The sequence below is a fragment of the Hylaeus anthracinus genome, unplaced genomic scaffold (assembly GCF_026225885.1).
Source record: "Hylaeus anthracinus isolate JK02 unplaced genomic scaffold, UHH_iyHylAnth1.0_haploid 5, whole genome shotgun sequence".
Taxonomy (NCBI): domain Eukaryota; kingdom Metazoa; phylum Arthropoda; class Insecta; order Hymenoptera; family Colletidae; genus Hylaeus; species Hylaeus anthracinus.
In genome coordinates this window covers 7,345,793-7,363,131 of record NW_026535322.1, presented here as the reverse complement: position 1 = coordinate 7,363,131, position 17,339 = coordinate 7,345,793, and the positions used below count along the sequence as shown (strand labels likewise).

At 41.0% G+C, this 17,339-nt stretch overlaps 1 protein-coding gene across 15 annotated transcripts in view; it reads left to right on the top strand.

Moving 5' to 3' along the window:
• Positions 1-17,339, top strand: part of LOC128895685 (nuclear receptor coactivator 2) — a 140,627-nt gene that overhangs the window by 90,307 nt on the left and 32,981 nt on the right. For all 15 annotated transcript variants that reach the window (XM_054158503.1, XM_054158502.1, XM_054158488.1 and 12 more), the window contains exons 3-4: positions 8,018-8,125; positions 12,227-12,365. In XM_054158503.1, coding sequence (XP_054014478.1) covers positions 8,018-8,125; positions 12,227-12,365 — 247 coding nt within the window. The remainder of the gene's footprint in view (positions 1-8,017; positions 8,126-12,226; positions 12,366-17,339) is intronic.

Below are 17,339 nucleotides of genomic sequence, written 5' to 3'. Positions count from 1 at the left end.
TAAAAATCCTAATCCCGTGTTTATTTATTCCGTCAAATTAGATTGGCATTTATAATAGAATCGAATTTTATTTAACAATTTCGATTTGAATTCTCATCGAGCAAACTTTCGTTTGTTTATTCGTTATTCGAAGTTTTTAATCCAGCTAGAATTTTTACCCAGTCGATAAGAGTGCACCTGAAGTCCAAATCAGTCAGATTAGTTTAATATCGATCCGCTTAACATCATCTTTTTATTCCCAAGTTTAGATTGCAATTTTCTTCGAACGAACAGCTTTTCGAGGTTTTCTCCCGAGTAAGAGTTTCGCCCCTCGATTTTTCAAACCAATAAGAGCGAGGCTGAGGTTCGACAAAACCGAAAACAATTCGTCGAACATCAATCCAATTTCGCTCGAACGAAGAGACGAGGGAAATTCTCGCGTTGCAATCAGTCGGGCGGGACTTGACTGGCAGGACTAATTTGCCACACGTGGACGAAACACGCGCGTGCTTCGCCTCTTTTCCCTACCCTCCCACGCGATCATTCGACTGGCTTTTCTAGGCGTCGTCGACCATGCTTTTGCATCGATCTTTCAACATTTCGTCGGGTACACGTTTTCCCTGAATCTCCCAAGAACTAGGATCACTCTTTAATTCAACATTTAGACAAGCTCGTTTCTCACGTAAATAGTAAAAATATTGATCATTAAAAAACTCTCGTTATCTGTATCACGAAGTGAAATTGAAATATTTCTCGCGACGTGAAAACAGTGACACGGTTCGATTAGATATTATGAAATCGTCTAACACCGAAATCGAACGCTGTACATGACTGACGCGACGCGACAGATGTCTGCCAATTTGACGGAACCGACGAGTTCCGCGTGTCAATCCAAAGTCACTCATTTTCATGAGCGAGCTTCCGTGGATTTACATTTATCGACGAGTATCCGTCACTCGTTCTTAGGTCCACCGTACATATTTTTCATTTCCACTGGATATATTCTTCTGTCGCACAGTCAATATCGTCGGTTCGTAAAGCGTGGAATTCTGACATAATTTGTTCATAAAATTTTAGTTCGTAAATTGACACCGCGAATCGCGAGTTTCGATAATGTATGAATGATAATGAAACTCTGAATTGTACAGGATCGTAAAACGATTTCACGCGCGATAGATGAATGTTTTAGAAAGCAAAAGTGACGAGGAATCTAGAGCCGGGCATTAATGATAGACTTGTAAATTTACTACAACGACAACGCAGTAAATTAGGTACGACAGGTAATTACAACCTCTTTCACGCAAGAATGTCGTTTCGACGATTGTCGCTAGTTTCCTATGTAGTCTTCTTCAAAATCGCTTGCTATCTCGTACAAAGCACTTTTACAGCACACTTTACGGGCGTACATCGCGAACATACCGACGGTCGACCCATTAATAAAACAAAGACGATAACGACGGACGTCGCGAATACGCGATATTGTCTCGTTAAGTAGAAACGCGAACACCACCCGGGACACTTTATTTCACGAAAAACGCGCTCAACTTAGCGTAGCTATTTAATCTCTATTGAACTTGGCGTCGACGACGAAGAGTATCATCTCGTGAATCCTCGGACGCGCGTTTTTCCTATTTTCCATCAAGAAACCCGAAGTCGCCTGTCGAGCTCTCTAAACGTTCGAACTTGTTTTCTTGTATTTTTCCTGCTGTATCATTTTCCATAGAATATAGTTTTCCGCTTAGTAAAGTAACTTTGCAATTCACGTCGCGCTAAATAAAGTTCTAATTTAAAATTTTATTTCGAGTTGACCGGTGTCTTACACACGGTTACGCAACACAGAGATTGGATTCGTCCAGGACTGTCACTCGTAGACCGGTCGCTCGCGTGGTTCTTTTTTGGCGGGAACGCTGCGTCATTCCGATAAGCGGTAAAAAACACGGGCAAAATGTGGAAAGAATAAACTATGTCGCAAGACGCGCATTGGCGTTTTTTGCAATCCCGTCTGGCGGACCGAGATGCTAAGGTCAGCTTTCGCAGATCTGCTCTCGCGATTTTATCGGATTACCATCGGCGTCGCGACGTCCGTGGACTTCCTAAAACGACGCACTCTCTGCGCACGAGAATAATGAATCGGACGGTAACCAGAAACTGTGCTTCGCTTTTAAAATCGCCGCCTGGAATATATCGAATCACGGGCTAAATCTGCAGATTCATTCTTCTCGTTTTACGAACGGTACAAGAATATTTGTAATTCTTATCAAAGTTTAGGTTCGATAGTATTACCAAAGGGTTGGCGAGACCCTCCCGATGAAAATGAGTCCAAACACGACCCAGATCGGACTATCTTTAGCTACACATGATTTATAGTCATTCCTAAGTTATGAGAATAAACGTTTCATTAAAAGTAGTCCGATCCGGGTCGTGTTTGGATTCATTTTCATCGTAAGAGCTTCCTCGACTCATCGATGATGCTTCCACAAGGATATAACGAGAACAAAAATTTGTACTGATTGTACTATCACAAGAGTATTATCAAATCTTTAACCTACGTTACTCGTAGTATCCTCGATTCAGAGATTAGTCGCGATATTATTTGAAAATGACGTAAATCATCCCCTTATGAACCTTTAATGAGAGAAAATAGGGACTAAAGAGGGAACCAAAGACAAAGTAGTACAATACATAAGTTAGCGGTTATACTTATTAGATATTTAGTAATCGGTTAGGTATAAATAGATAAGAATAGTGCAGAAGAGGTTCTTGGCTGAAAAGCTGAAACGAATATATTGGGTTGTCTGGAAAGTCCATGCCGATTTTTGGTAGGCAGTGCAGGTCTGAATATATCGAAATGGTTGAAAACAAATAACACGTGGACATCCCTTAAAAGGTGGAAAAATTGTGGAACAAAATGGTATATATATAATTCAATAAATATATATCGAAATTCAAACGTGTCTTTAAATGTTTCTTAAAAATTGGCACGAACTTTCTGGACAATCCAATACAATACACTCCCATCGCGCCGAGTTTCTTCGCGATTCGTAGGTTCACCCCGTCGCTCGGCTCTCTCCAAGCGTAAAGGGTTAAAAGGATAAATCCGTGTAGCTCTTGAACACGTCGTTTTGGCAAACCCCGAGATCATCATCTTTATCGCGTAGACATCGCGCCAACTATACGCTCGAGCGACAGCGGTGGCGAACACGGATCGCGGTAGGTGATTAGGTGTGACGTGTCGGGGTAGTAACTATGTCGGACAGCTGACGTAAGATCAACGCGGGCGTTCAATTTGTCCCTTTGTGACACGCCACCGTTCAGTCGGCTATATTTGCTAGAGAAATTGCCGTGGAATATCTGGAAACACGATGCTCCGTGTTAAATTGAAGCTAGACTCGAGCTTCGGCTCGTACCTTCAACTGTGTGCAGTCCAGGTCGAAACTCCGTTTCAATGAAAAATTTGAGAAAAATTGTCGAGACGTGTATGGAATTTAAAAAAAAAAAAAAAACTAGTTATCGCTAGTCTCCAGTTTTATTCGAAGCACTCTTCAGAAGAGCCACGAAGTTTTCACGGGCTCCTTGGAGCGATTTATTACCCATCTCAGGAGATCCTTGATTCGGTTGACGGATCAACAAGCGTTTGAATATCTGCCAGATATTCAGACGTCTTCGTGGCCCTTTTCCCAAGTTGCCAAAATTGGCTAACAGATCGCCTCTTGGCGTGAATGATCCGACGAACTTGTTATACGTATTTTTAGGTGTTGGAAAGATCGATCGGATATTCCATGAGAAGCAGAACTCTGTTAAAATCGCGAACGCTTTTATTACGTGTTGATTCGGTAACGATCGCTTCGGCTTTTTTTGTCCAACGCTATCACGCATTCTTTTCCGACGCTCGCAATTTAAACGAACCATATACGCATCGGAAGTCATTCTGAATTGATAATTACGGTTTTTTTTTTTTGCAAAAAAAGCGGGTAAAAAAAGACATATCGAAAAAAATCTCGATAATGGGACCACCGGGGAGACACGCACTACAAGATGCAACAGGTTTCATTCCGATTGGTTAAGCCATCTCGGCGTAATCGGTAAACGTACCTTGAAAAAAAAAAATATATATATATATATGTTGTCCAGAAAGTTCGTGCCAAGTTTTAAGAAAAATGCAAAGGCGTATTTGAATTTTTATATATATATATATTTATTGAATTACATATGTACCACTTTGTTTCATAACCTTTCCACACCTTTTAAGGGATGGATATATGTTATTCGTTTTCAAATATTTCAATACATTTAAACCTACACCACCAACAAAAAATCGGCATGGACTTTCCGGACAACCCGATACATGTCGAATTGAGTAACCTCCTCTTTTTTCGAAGTCGGTTAAAAGAAGAAGAAAAAGAAATCAAATCAGAGCACTCGTTCCCCCTATCTCTTACACCTTCTGTTTCCAGAAACTTTAAACAAATTTCGAAATCCTTTAAAATCTCTCTAGAGAATAAACCAAGCCTGTTCCAATGTCTAGCTTCGGAAGTTGGAAGTAGAGAGAATCGCAAGCAGAAACGGAATGTTTGACAACGGGAAGAGCGTGTCTCCTCTGTCGACCAAGTGTCGCTCGAGTTGCGGAATCGAACGGTTGCAAGTTGATTTGGAAAAATTGCTCTAAATAGGGCCAATTGTTGCATCGTCCTTTGGACTATGCTTTCGTAGATATGTATAATGTATGTAGGACGATTCTGGAAACTGGGACGGGTCGTATCTCTTTTTCGGTTGCGGATACAAAAACACGATAAAGGGAACAGCTGAATGGTTTGCGAACGTATAATTCTCTGTGACCTCATTTTTTCAACAAGTGCAACGATGTACTTGGAAGATATAATTGTACCTTTTTAAATCGTGTTCTTCGGCTTTCGACTCGCGGTTCACAGGGTCAGTTGAAGTAATATATGGTAAACACCGTGTACGAATACTATTTTAACAGAAACACGGGATTTCTTTAGAGTTTGGTTTATTTTCTGGAGAGATTTTAAAGAATCTCGAGGTTTGTTTAAAGTTTCTGGAAGCAGAAAGTGTGAGAGATAGGGGGAGAACGTAGTGCTCTGATTAGATTTCTTTTTTTTCTTTTTTTTTTTTTTTATCAATTCAGACTGACTTCGTCCGACAATGTAGTAGCCCGTGTAACGAGCGATTGACCTTACCAGTCGAGGGTTTAACTAAGTTGGTTAAAATTGATTGAAACGTCGTGCAACGATATTGAATCGGACGAAGCTATCGGTTGTTCTTTATCTCTTGTACTCTGACCTTCGTTATTGTTGAGCTTTCTCGAACGCAATCGCGTATACCGAACCGATAATCGAACAGTGATGTCATAGGGAACGATTAAGGTTGGTTGGATTAAGTCGAATCCAGATGCCGCGAGAAATTTGAACCTATCGCGGATCTTTTCGGGAATAGAGAATTGTTTATTAATGGAGAAACCAGTCAACATTTATAGGGAACATCTTTTCTTTATCATTGATCGATGTTTAACATTAGTAATTAGTAGACTGCGGATCTTTATGCATTCGTAGGAAATTGGTGGAAGGTGCAAGAAACTGTGAAATGCAAGTATATGCAATAACCGATCATCATTCTTGATTTTTTTTAGTAGGGTTAAAAGAATCAGGGTATCGAAAAAGTGCCCTGGAAAAAAATATATGAGGTGCAGTTTATAAGTACGAATATTTTCGTTTTTGCAGAATTTAAATATCTGAAATAGTAACCGAGAAAAGAAATAATAAAGTTATGGGGCGTTTACCCTCATACACGACGTAATTCGCGAAATATACTTACTTGTAACAACTTATTATGTAGAACACTAACTAAAGTAAGATTCATGGTAAATATCATCCGAATTGTATCGCATTTGGCCTCGTTTAAATCAGAAAAATGTGAAGAATACGATGGTGAAAGTTTTACAACGAACAAGTTAGCAATAAAAAGGTATCATCGTTGCATTGAATTGTCTCGCCGACATACCCTGGTGTTTTCGCGCCGTCCTCTTCTTTATTCGCTGTCCTTCTCCACGGTCGAAGCTCGTCGGTGAACATCAGAGAATATACGAACTCAACGATAACTGCACAAGGTCAGTCCCGAGCTTGTGCAGTTACGAAGACATAACTGTATATTCGTTCTACGGGTCATCGCACTCTCGACAAATAGAACGTATTTTTTGAGCGTCACCCAGTAACTCGATAAACGCGATTGTTGAAATAATTGGATAAACACGAACGTTGCAGTCACTCGATAAAGACGAATGTTGTAACAATTCGATAAAGAAACGATGCAGAGAATGAACACAGCTGCGCCGCTGTGGAAGATTCCCGGCCGAACTCTCTTCGAGGTTGAACGAGTAAAAGAAAGTATCCGATACACGTGTAAAGGGCGCATAGGTGAGAAAACCGTTTAAATCTTTCCCTGACTTTCCAAGTGTCGTCGAACCGCGATAAACCAGCTATCCGATTCCTCTCTCGTGACTTTTTATCGATACCGTGGATCGCGAGCCGCAAATGAAAATTTCGCGTAGGTAGATCCCTCCCAGACGCAGCTGAGCGTGTAATGGGTGGCTATCCGCGTTCAATCTGGCTTCCATCTACGTTTGCTCGTTTTGCAGTCTCCTTCTCCCGGTTATTGCCTACTTACCGTTGGCTGACTAATGCATCCGCGCCCTCAACCGGACCGTTTGATTTCATCGAATCAACAACAAATTATCGCGGTCAATTAGAATCGCGTTTAACGCGATTCCTTAGCGTACTTGGATCGATTATGAAATAACCTAACCACGTGGGATTGTTGCGCAACGCTAGAATCGTACATACCGAGTATCCGAGCGCTTTATGCCGCTCGTTATTTGTTTCGCCGTGTCTTTCGCGCTGTTAACCTATACGATAGGTGGCTCGTTAGATTCGATCCTTGCTTCTTTGTTGCGAGCGAGTGATAGACGGGAAATTTGTTAGGCGTTGAATGTATGTCGAAGTTAAGTCGACATAAATAAGGGCTTCTTAGTCAAGCTTCTTATTCAATTCTCATTTCTGACTCCGAAATCGTCATTAATAGTTCATTTGGTATCGCAGTTGCACTGGGATTCAGTCTACCGAGCATTTCTAACGATACCCAGTACAATAAAGAGAGGAATAACAAACACGATTCGTAGAGTGTAACTGCAGTAAAGTCTTTGTAAATGCACTAGCTTAGTCCCGAATTTGTGCACTTCTGGAGACTTTACTGTATTATCAATCAAAAGGTCTTGACTTCAAATCTCAAACTCCACGAGTCCACCCTACGCCATTTTCTATCCCTTTACCTAATCCTCGCATACAGTTCCAAGTATAATTTTACCAAAAGAAATTCGAAAATCCATCGAAATCTCTGTTTCATCCTTGACGATTAGTCCTAATTGTTCGAAGCAGCGCATTACGGTTTAAACGCACGCCACGATGAATTCGCGTTTTATGGGCTACACGTACACGTATCCTTGACCATAATTGTCCCGCGTCCCTTCGTACGCATCGCGAATATTCCGCCAGGCATCACGACGCGACACGCGATAGGATACACGTCTCACGTGTCGATAAACGAACTTATAAAGCACACGTCCGACGCTGCCACCGCCGACATCCTTGGCGAAAATGCACAACGAGACGTAGGAATGCGTCAACGTGCTGCAATTACGGTAAAGGTATAATGCGTCGAGCGAATTGTTGCGAAAATTATTGCCCCGTTCCAACAATTACCTTGCAGAGGTTTAAACATTTCTCACGTACAAGCCTCAGTTAGGTTTCTCGAAGCTTTTTCAGATCCTTGGTATACACCTGAAGTCTGTATAACTTGATTCTTATTTGCCTCGAAGTGAGATTCTCGATGAGTTATTTGTAATCATGCGTCGATTAATATTTATCAGAGTTCCTTGATGGAGCTCTGATGGAATGGTGGAAGAATTGTACGTTTCGAGATTGTTTCCAGAATGTATGCTACAATTATGTTATCGTTTTTGTTGCAGGCCTAGCCCGTGTGAACTACAGGACCCACTTTGGGTCAAAATGAGTGCGATTACTGGCAGCATCACCAAGAAGAGAAAGAAATCAGATTCCAAGTCTCAGTCGCAAATGTGAGTAGAGAATCCTCCGTGAAAATGAAGTCGTTGCTTGTATTAAGTTGCTCTCGATAGTTGCTGAAACTTGGTACACAACTCAAAGTCACATACCACGTAGGGATTAGGGTTAGGACTATAATCTGTGTTCAGAAGGCAACCGTTGACTTTGGGAATCCCCAAGTATGTATTCAGGAGTTTCTGTATAGTTCTACCCTATCTAGAATATGCATCTACCTTTAGTCGATGAATTTATCGATAGAGCGTTCTACTTTGCCAGTAGGAGCGTTCTACTTTGCCAATCGAGCGCTCTGCTTTATGAACCGAGCGTTCTACATTACCGAGTCTTATCGATTAAGCGCTCTGCATTCTCGACTGCCTCGCCCTTCTAATGTTCTAATCCGTCGTCCAACGTCCTCAACCCTGCACATACTTTGTCTTGCTTACCTTACATTTTACCATATACCATAGATTTCCTTCGTTGTAATTTACGAAGATACGCGCGGTTCTTTAGCTCCGAAGCTCACGCTTTACGGTGATTTTCATTCGACTTAATTCGACGAACCCGACTTAAAGCTTTCTGGAAATTCGTTATGCGTATTAAAGAGTCGACGTCAGAGATTTATCGCGATGTTGCGAGCGTATATACGGCAGTCAACGTCAAATATTTTTTCCGTGCCGTGAGCAGGAAAATTCCATCGGGTGGACGGGGAATCTCCGTGCTATACCATTTCGCACGGTGTGTATTTTTGTAAGTGGGTCCAGGGATGAAATCGGTGCGAGAGAACAATGAGTTTATAAAGACGGAATTTCGGAAAGAATGGCGCGTGGAATGAGGAGTTTGCGGGCTTGTTTACGTATCATTTGAAGTAGTTGATAGAAATAGGGTCGTACTTTGCAAGTGCGGGGTCCTGGATAGGGTGGGGACACTTTTGGAGTAAATATTCCTCTTTAATTCTGATGTAATATTAGGTACGATAAAGTGGCAGGTTTTGAGGAAGAATTAATAACAAAAATTGTAGAGGAATACCTAATAGATTAATACGCTTCCATTGAAAAATGTTGAACCAGAGGATTCTCATCGTAGACAATGGTTATCAATAGACTATCTTTCTGCAAAATAAAATCTTGGGGAACGTGCCTAGAAAAATTGAATCTAAATACGAGTTAATTTTATTCTGCAAATATTATAACGTGAGCTTTACTTTTAATCTTTTTTTATATTCTTGCATATTGTATGCATTTTGTAGCTTCTTGCACATTAAAATTTCCTATAAATGCATAAAGCTCCGTAGTCTAGTTATCAATGTCTTGCAGTTACTTTCAGTTAATTCCAATCCACATGTATTCCTAGTAATTCCTCTGGGAAAAGAAAGGAACAGATTGCAAGTGGAACGACAAACGAATAGAAAAGTTTGTAATTTCATCGCGCCATTCACTCGGTCGAAAGGTAAACAGACCTCATGTTCCATGGTATCAATTAAAATCGCTCGCCTCTAATTAATGCGCCGTTCGTTCGGTTTCTCGATTAAGTTTTGATTGATCGTTGTATACTTACCGCGAGCAAATCAGTCGTCGCCACTAAATGTTTCAGTTTCGTGATTTATGGTCGTTTCGTCACGAACCATTTCCGTAATGTTCCTCGAACAGAAGTCCCGGGACAGAGGTCATCCATTAGCGACCGTGAAAAGATTAACGAGCCTATAACGCGGTTCGCGAAAATTCGAGAGATCGATCCAGACATTACCCGAACTTGACTGCAAACTGGGTAAACTATCGAAATTCGGTACGCGGTTTATCGAATTCCTCGAATACTCTACTTTGGGCTGAAATACACCGGGGATTATAGGAATACTCTTCTCGATACTGTAAAGTCTCCATAAATGCACTGAAACCATCCCCACCACCAGCAGTGTTTACACGATCGTATATTCTCTGATATTTGCCGACTAGCTTCGAACGTAGAGAAGGATATGGAATAAAGAAAAGGACACAAGAATATATAGAGGAGAAAATTTAATGCAACGGTGAAACTTTTTTATTGTTAACTTTTTTTTGTTGTTGTGAAACTATTACCATCGTGTTCCTGGCATTTTTTCCGATTAAAATGAGACCAAACACAACGTAAATTCGCAACATATTTACTTGTGACAATTTATTATGCATCATACAGGGTGTCCCAAAAATGTTGGAAGTCTTTGAAAGGTGTGACTCGGGGGGTGATTTGAAACAACATTTTCGCTAATGAAAAAGTTGTTTCAAATCACCTCCCGAACTACCCCTTTCAAGGACTTTCAACATTTTTGGGACATCCTGTATATCGTAGAACACTAACTAAAAAAAAGATGCACCGTATATATCGTCCGAATTATATCGTATTTGGTCTCATTTTAATTAGAAAAATGTCAGGAATATGATAGTAAAAATTTCTTCTCTACGTTCGAAGCTTGTCGGCAAATAAATACCATAAATCTACCATAAATGCACTAGTTCTGTCCCCGAGTTTGTGCATTTATAGAGACTTTATTGTACAAACTTTTCCAAGCAGAGTCTTTAGGAGTCGTGGCCGAGATTAAAATTTATTTTTGTTTCAAACGGAATCATTTGATCGGTTCGTAAATAACCTTTCACTGGAGATAGCAAATTAATCATATTCTGTTGGAAACTTTCTACAGTTACCAATCTTTGCTCGGTCTGCTAAATGGGAACGCGTGATAATTACTAATGGCAATTATACATATAATCGATCAAGATGTAGTAATATAGTATTATCTGGTAATAAATTTTGAGTTAACAAACTGTGGTTATTTACGAATCAACCCGATAGTCTATTGTGCGAAGCAAGGATACGGGTTGTCTTTGAGTACATCGTCAGAGACCCTGAGAATAAGAGGGACATAAATTAAAAATGTTGGAAATATACAAGTAACTTCCGTATTCCTGGCCTTTATACGGCACGCACAAAAGAAGGCGAGATTAACTCGTTCTACTTTCGTTCTCGGAAGCTCATATAAAGTTTATACGAGCTCTGGTTATGCGCGAGCATCTGAGAATGAGAATAGCGTTGGTTTAAGGATATTTTTAGAAATTAATTCGTATCGTATGGTGCCCGATAAAAGTAGTATTTCCCAGCGGCGTAGGCACAATCAGAAGTTTTCTAGTTACCATTCTGTTCGAAGTATCAAGTGCAAGCATTAATTTAAGTCTTCGTTAAATCACTTTGATGTATCGAGAACTTGTTCTAAACGATTTCAAATTTTTTAACGAAATTACGGATCGCTCTGCTTCGTAAGAATCAATTTCTTTTCCAATAGCTTAATAAAACAAAATTATCGATTAAATATAATCGCACATCGATAAAACGTGTTAATCGCTGTTCAATTAATCATCATTTCCGAGAGATGAACGGAAAAGGCTAGCCACGTTTAATCATGCAGCATTTCGTTATACCAATTTACTTTATCTTCGTTTAGAAAAGAGCTGAACCCAGACTCAGGGTCCGGAATTATCCTGTACGTGACCAAACACAAGGGGTATACTTAATGACGCTACTAATAACAAACGCTCGCCACCTTTATCACTTTAAAGAGTGATTAACATTATCGATTACGGTCATCTGGTCTAGAGCGCTAAAAACTCGTGTTTTTTTTAGAGACTTTTTGCTGGACCGCATAATTAATAACAGCCTTTTCGAACTTTGCATATTTATTTATTCATAGCAGAATATCAAAATATCAGATATCTTGTTTCTTGTGACTAAATATCGGTTGTGTTCTTAGATATATTAATGTTTTTTATACTATTTACATCGGAGCAAATTTCAAATTATTCGTGCACATATAGTATTCGATTTTCATTGATTTCATCGCAGATACAATCGAAATTGCAACGAATATAACTAGAAGCGTGACGATATCGCAATCGACACCGCGATAAAGTTTCCCCGAGACCTGTCGCGACACTTATCAAAAATGCCGGGGCAGAAGAGGGGAAGGGTAAAAGAAACGAAACCGAATGGTACTCGACTTGGAGCCACGCCATTTTTACCGAATGTTATTTATTGATAGTGTAATCGAGTGCAACGGACAATCAGTGATCGTCGATTTTGATTGTTTACAGTAACAAGTGCCTTAATGAGAAAAGACGACGGAACCTGGAGAGCCATTTTATCGATGAGATTGCCGAGCTGGTTTCCGCCACGGACATGAGCTCTGGCAAGACTGACAAATGCCAGATCCTTCAGAGAGCCGTCGACCGGGTAAGAAGACAGATTTGTACGTTTCTGCCTTTCAAATGGCTGATCGATAAACTCGCCGAGTCCTTCGAGATCCGATCGATGCACGTCGCTTTTTACGACGGTTCGGCACGTAGTCGTGTGATCGAGGGATTCGTTTCCTTTTCCACGCGAGGAATACGAGACAATTTCCTTCAAAATTTCAATACATTTCAATAGATTAGAAAGTTGTTTTTCACTCGTTTCTTTTTCTTTTTCTCGCATTCTTCGGTTTCGTCCTCGTTTGTTTTCTACATTCTTTCCTCGCGCGTCTAACGACACGAACGCGACCTTAGATCAATCCCCCCCCCCCCCCGCCCCCCCGGTTCGTCGCAATTAAATAGTATCGATTTATAGCGCAGGGCTTCTTAAACTTTTTTTCTTTTTTACAAAAATCTAAAGTAATGATATGCAAATATTTTGTGACGATTTATTGATTAGGTGACTATATATATATATATATATATATATATATAGTCCCCTCGTTTCTCTCGAGAATAAACTCAAGCCGAATAGCACACCATCCTCGAAATAAGCAACTCGCCGGTCCCGACCGAGTTGCTAATTTCGAGACAATTCTATATTCGCTCCAATAATAAAACGCGTAAAGCGTGATTAATTCGTTAAAAGGGAAATTACTGAAACAACATCGCGCATCGCACAGTAGCAGAACTATTATAGCACTAATGTCCGATAATCGGTATCCGTTTTCCACTCATTAACAGTAATCTCGATGGAATCGATAGAATTACTGGCAGCGAGATGAGACGTTTAAGATGAAACTGACAATTAGTATACCTCGACTCGGTGCTGCTGCTTTCACAGAGTACTTAACATCGCGTACAGAGTGCCATTTTCACTTTCATCGCTGTATTCTTTGCATTTTTTTTATAACGGTAATTACATACCAAACTTAATTTTAACGCGTAACGTCCAAGGTATCGATTTCCCTCGTCGATTCTATGCTTAGAACGTGTTGGCACAGTTTGATCGCCTAAATCTGGGACGATCGTATAATAGATTAATTATAATCGGTAGGTTCGAGCTCCAAGTTTCATTTCGCGAAAGAGATTCTCTCCGTTCGTCGTATCCTCGCGCGGACTTTCTACGGTTTTGTAAAGACGCGCAGGCCGTTTGTGTCGGTTATTCTGTTCGTTTCGAAGGCTGGCTACGGATTGACCGATGCCGGTCAATAATAAGACGCCGCGAAGATACGATTCGCGTCCATTGAAGCCTTCCGACAGTTTCTCCTAGATACTGTTGCGAGATACCATTGAAACGTTACGTCGACTCGCGGACGCATTTAACGCTTTCGCGGACCATACAGCGGCGCGCAATCCTTCGCTAGTGGAACAGGTAACGTGAACTTACAGGCTTTTCTAAAGGAGACTTCGGGATCCTTATTTTTAATTAAACGCAAACGGCAAAGAGTACATTCGAACTTTAAAGTCCACGGTGATCGTTTAACACGTTGATCGCCACGCGAATACTCGTGAACATTCCGTGCCTATTATTAAAAAGACACGAAATCTCGATGGTCCTTTCGAAAAAGACGCGTTAGCGATCCCGAAATCGTTAACCATTTCGCAAAAGAACCAACCAATATCTCGTCCCGTAATTCACTCCGGCGCTTTTTGTGTTTCTCGGAAAATGAAATGTGGCCCGAAATAAAAAAATAAATCTCTCCCTATCCTTCGCTCTCCACTTTGAATAAATCACCGAAATTAGAGAATAAATTTCTCCGTGGACATGCTTAAAAAAAAAAGAGAGAGAGAGAGAGAGAGAGAAACGGGAACGAGAAGTGAAAAAAAAGCGTGGAAAGAGAATGTTGAACAAAGCAGTTTCTCTCGAAGAAGTTAAATGTACCCTCTCGCGAAATTTATTTCTGGAAGAAAGGAAATACGCGCGTGTATATGTGCATCGATAAAATAAGTTTCGTCTTGGGGTGAAAAGTGTCGTGTCGCTCCCGAAGACATTCCTCTCCGCCCAATAATATTTTGCTGCGAAGTTTCAACCGTGTGTTTTTCTCGGGATGGAAATGATCCGCTCCGTTTCGCCACTGTTTACAACGCACGGTTTTGTTTTTCCCCGCCTTTCCTCGATGTTTCCGCTCCTGGCCGTCGCGGTACGCCGACAAGGGCGCTGCTCGTTAAAGTTACTAGATATACAGTTAGTCGCAAAATTATACTCTCCTTATATACACACGTGTGCTACGTATTTAATCAATTCTCAAAGTTAGAACAACCAATTCAAATTTACGTTGATACAAGCTTTAATTCGTTAAGAAATGAATCGAAACCATGAAGACTGTATAAGGAGTTCCAATTGTGTAGTGCAGAAGTGTGATCAAAATCCCGAGCTTTAAATTGTGATCAAAATCCCGAGCTTTAAATTGTGAATATTTCTACCACTCGCGATGCTAGTGAGCGTATATATATATATCTGTGCTCACTAGCGCCGCGAGTGGACGAAATATTCACAATTTAAAGCTCGGGATTCTGATAACAGTTTTCTAGTAACTTTCGTATGGAGTTGGATCTCCTTATACAGTCTTCATGATCGAAACATTGAATTGTACGATTCGATACTAAAAGTATAAAGAGGATCCGTGCAAAGGAATTCACCCAGAGTCAACATTTATCGTGTAAAGATTCGATTAGTGTATTAATTAATAGTTATATATGCCAAATATTTATAATTGAGTATCCAAGTGAACACATCTCGGAATAATTCTATCGTGCACGCCCTCTCGACGTCGCGTCAAGTTCAATCTCGGACGCGGGGAAGAAAAAACAGATGAAATGAACCGTGAGCCACGATATCGCGACGAGGGGGTCGAGCAAACTACCAGATATATTCGATTTGCTGAAAATACGCGAAACGATAATTGGTCCGAGCCAACGTCTAATTGCTAGCGTCGTGTCCGTCCGTAGAAACAGAGAAGTTCTTGCGAACAGAGAAGGAGAACAGAAATGGAAGGGGGTCGAACTTCCCGTCTGTTCTTCCAAACGCGTTAGCTCTGCGGTTCGACAACGAGCACATGTCGATTCCTTGCACCGGGGTCGCAATATTCCCTCGTTCGTCTTCTTCTCCGTTCGACACGTTGCGGTGGACGCTTCTAAACACAAATTGCAACGTTACTTAGGTATAGAAATTAATTCTTTCCCTTTAAATTTCATTATTGACAATCTTGGTCGAAAGAATTTCTCGAAACGTATTTCCCCGCCATTTTCTTACGGCAAAGTACCAACCTTTGCAGTAACGAAACACACAGATTTCGACCATTTGGTTTTATCGAGATTCGAAGGTCCCTAGCCGAGCTTCCGTCGCGCACGAATTCCCTAGACTCGAGAAATCGTTAAGAAAGTACTTCTTGAAAGTTTGTCACGTGACCTTGAATGTGACGTCACCGAGGCCAATAGGAAACCTTCCAAACGGCGGCGTTATAACCTGAGCTACCGGAGCAAGAGTTCGTGTGACGTCATCTGCGCAGCAGAGCCACGCGCATCCTGTCCTACGACGTGACCGAGGTAGAATCAATTGTTAATTTGCAACGAAATCTTTTTCCCGTTCAGTGTCATACCGACAGTGGTTAGCGATGATAGTCGAGCGTGTTGTTAAAGGAATTTACAGGAAACGGGGACTCTAGAAACACGTTGACAATGGAATTGCATGACCCATCGATGCAATTTTTGTCCCCCTGACCTCGCGATGCAGTTGTATTTGTTTGACCTATTTCTGGTTCGAAACACGATGCTTTCGATCAAGGAAACATTGGCACAGAGATATTCCATTCGCAATTCATACTCTTTAAGATGATTATCAAACTTTTATACCGAATTCTGTACGTTCGATTTCGACGAGAATCGTTTTTGGAGTAGGAATCAATAGTCGATGTTACCTCTGACAAAGAGAGCATTGCTTTCCACCCAATAAATTCTGAAGCTTTTGAAATGTTCATTCAAGCCACATTCCTAAATAACAATCGAACATAGGACTCGTCCCTCTTTAAGCGTCATTGTTATACCCGCCTGAAGATCGATTACTTTCAAAATCCTCCGCCATTGAAAAATCACTGGTACAGGATGAGTAATGTACCGCTTAATTCTAGTTCCTTTTTTTTTTTCCTATCGCAAATGCGAACCTGCATATCTAACCTAAGAAGCAGTGATTGGCAAACCTGAACATTTTCCAAAGAAGGAAATGGGACAAACACATCGGCAAACTTCCGATTTATTCGAAGTCTAGGATCTTGCCCATCTCTGCTTAGAAGTTTCGGGTCGTATAGGGATGGAGCGACTGGGGAAACGATTTTTCGAATCGATTCTTTTTTTTTTTTTTTTTTTTTTATTATAGAAACCGAAGTTCCTTGCATTGACGGTTCCGACAGCGACCGAGGAAGAATTTATCGCGTGCGACGTGTGCGATGGGACGGGAGAAATATATACGCTTTAAAGCAGAGGCTAGCGGCAACGTCGCAAACCGTTTGTCGGACTCAGCCGCCGAGTCACCGACTTTTCGAGGCCACGGTGTACGTTGTGTGCCCGTGCGCTTCAATTCACTCCGATTACGAGCGCGATCTATCGGTGCTGGGAAATATGAGCTCAAGGACGAGCATTTCCCTCACGATCGTGAAACTCGGCCGGTAACGCAGAGATTTTACTTTCCTTCTCTCTTCGTGTTCCACTTACACCAGTGGCGCGCAACCTTTCTCGTTTATCGGGTCGAACGGAACCACTTATTAAACTTTAAACTGTATACAAGATATAAGAATCGATTCAAGCTTATGCTACACGTTAAATAAGATACGATTCAGACAAAGTTACATTATATCCATACCAATATTATAAAGATCTAAAATTTGTTTGGATGTTAGACGTAATCTCTGGAACTACCGAACCGATTCTTAAAATTTTCTCCGCAACACAAAGCCACGATATCCCTTGTCACGCAAACTAC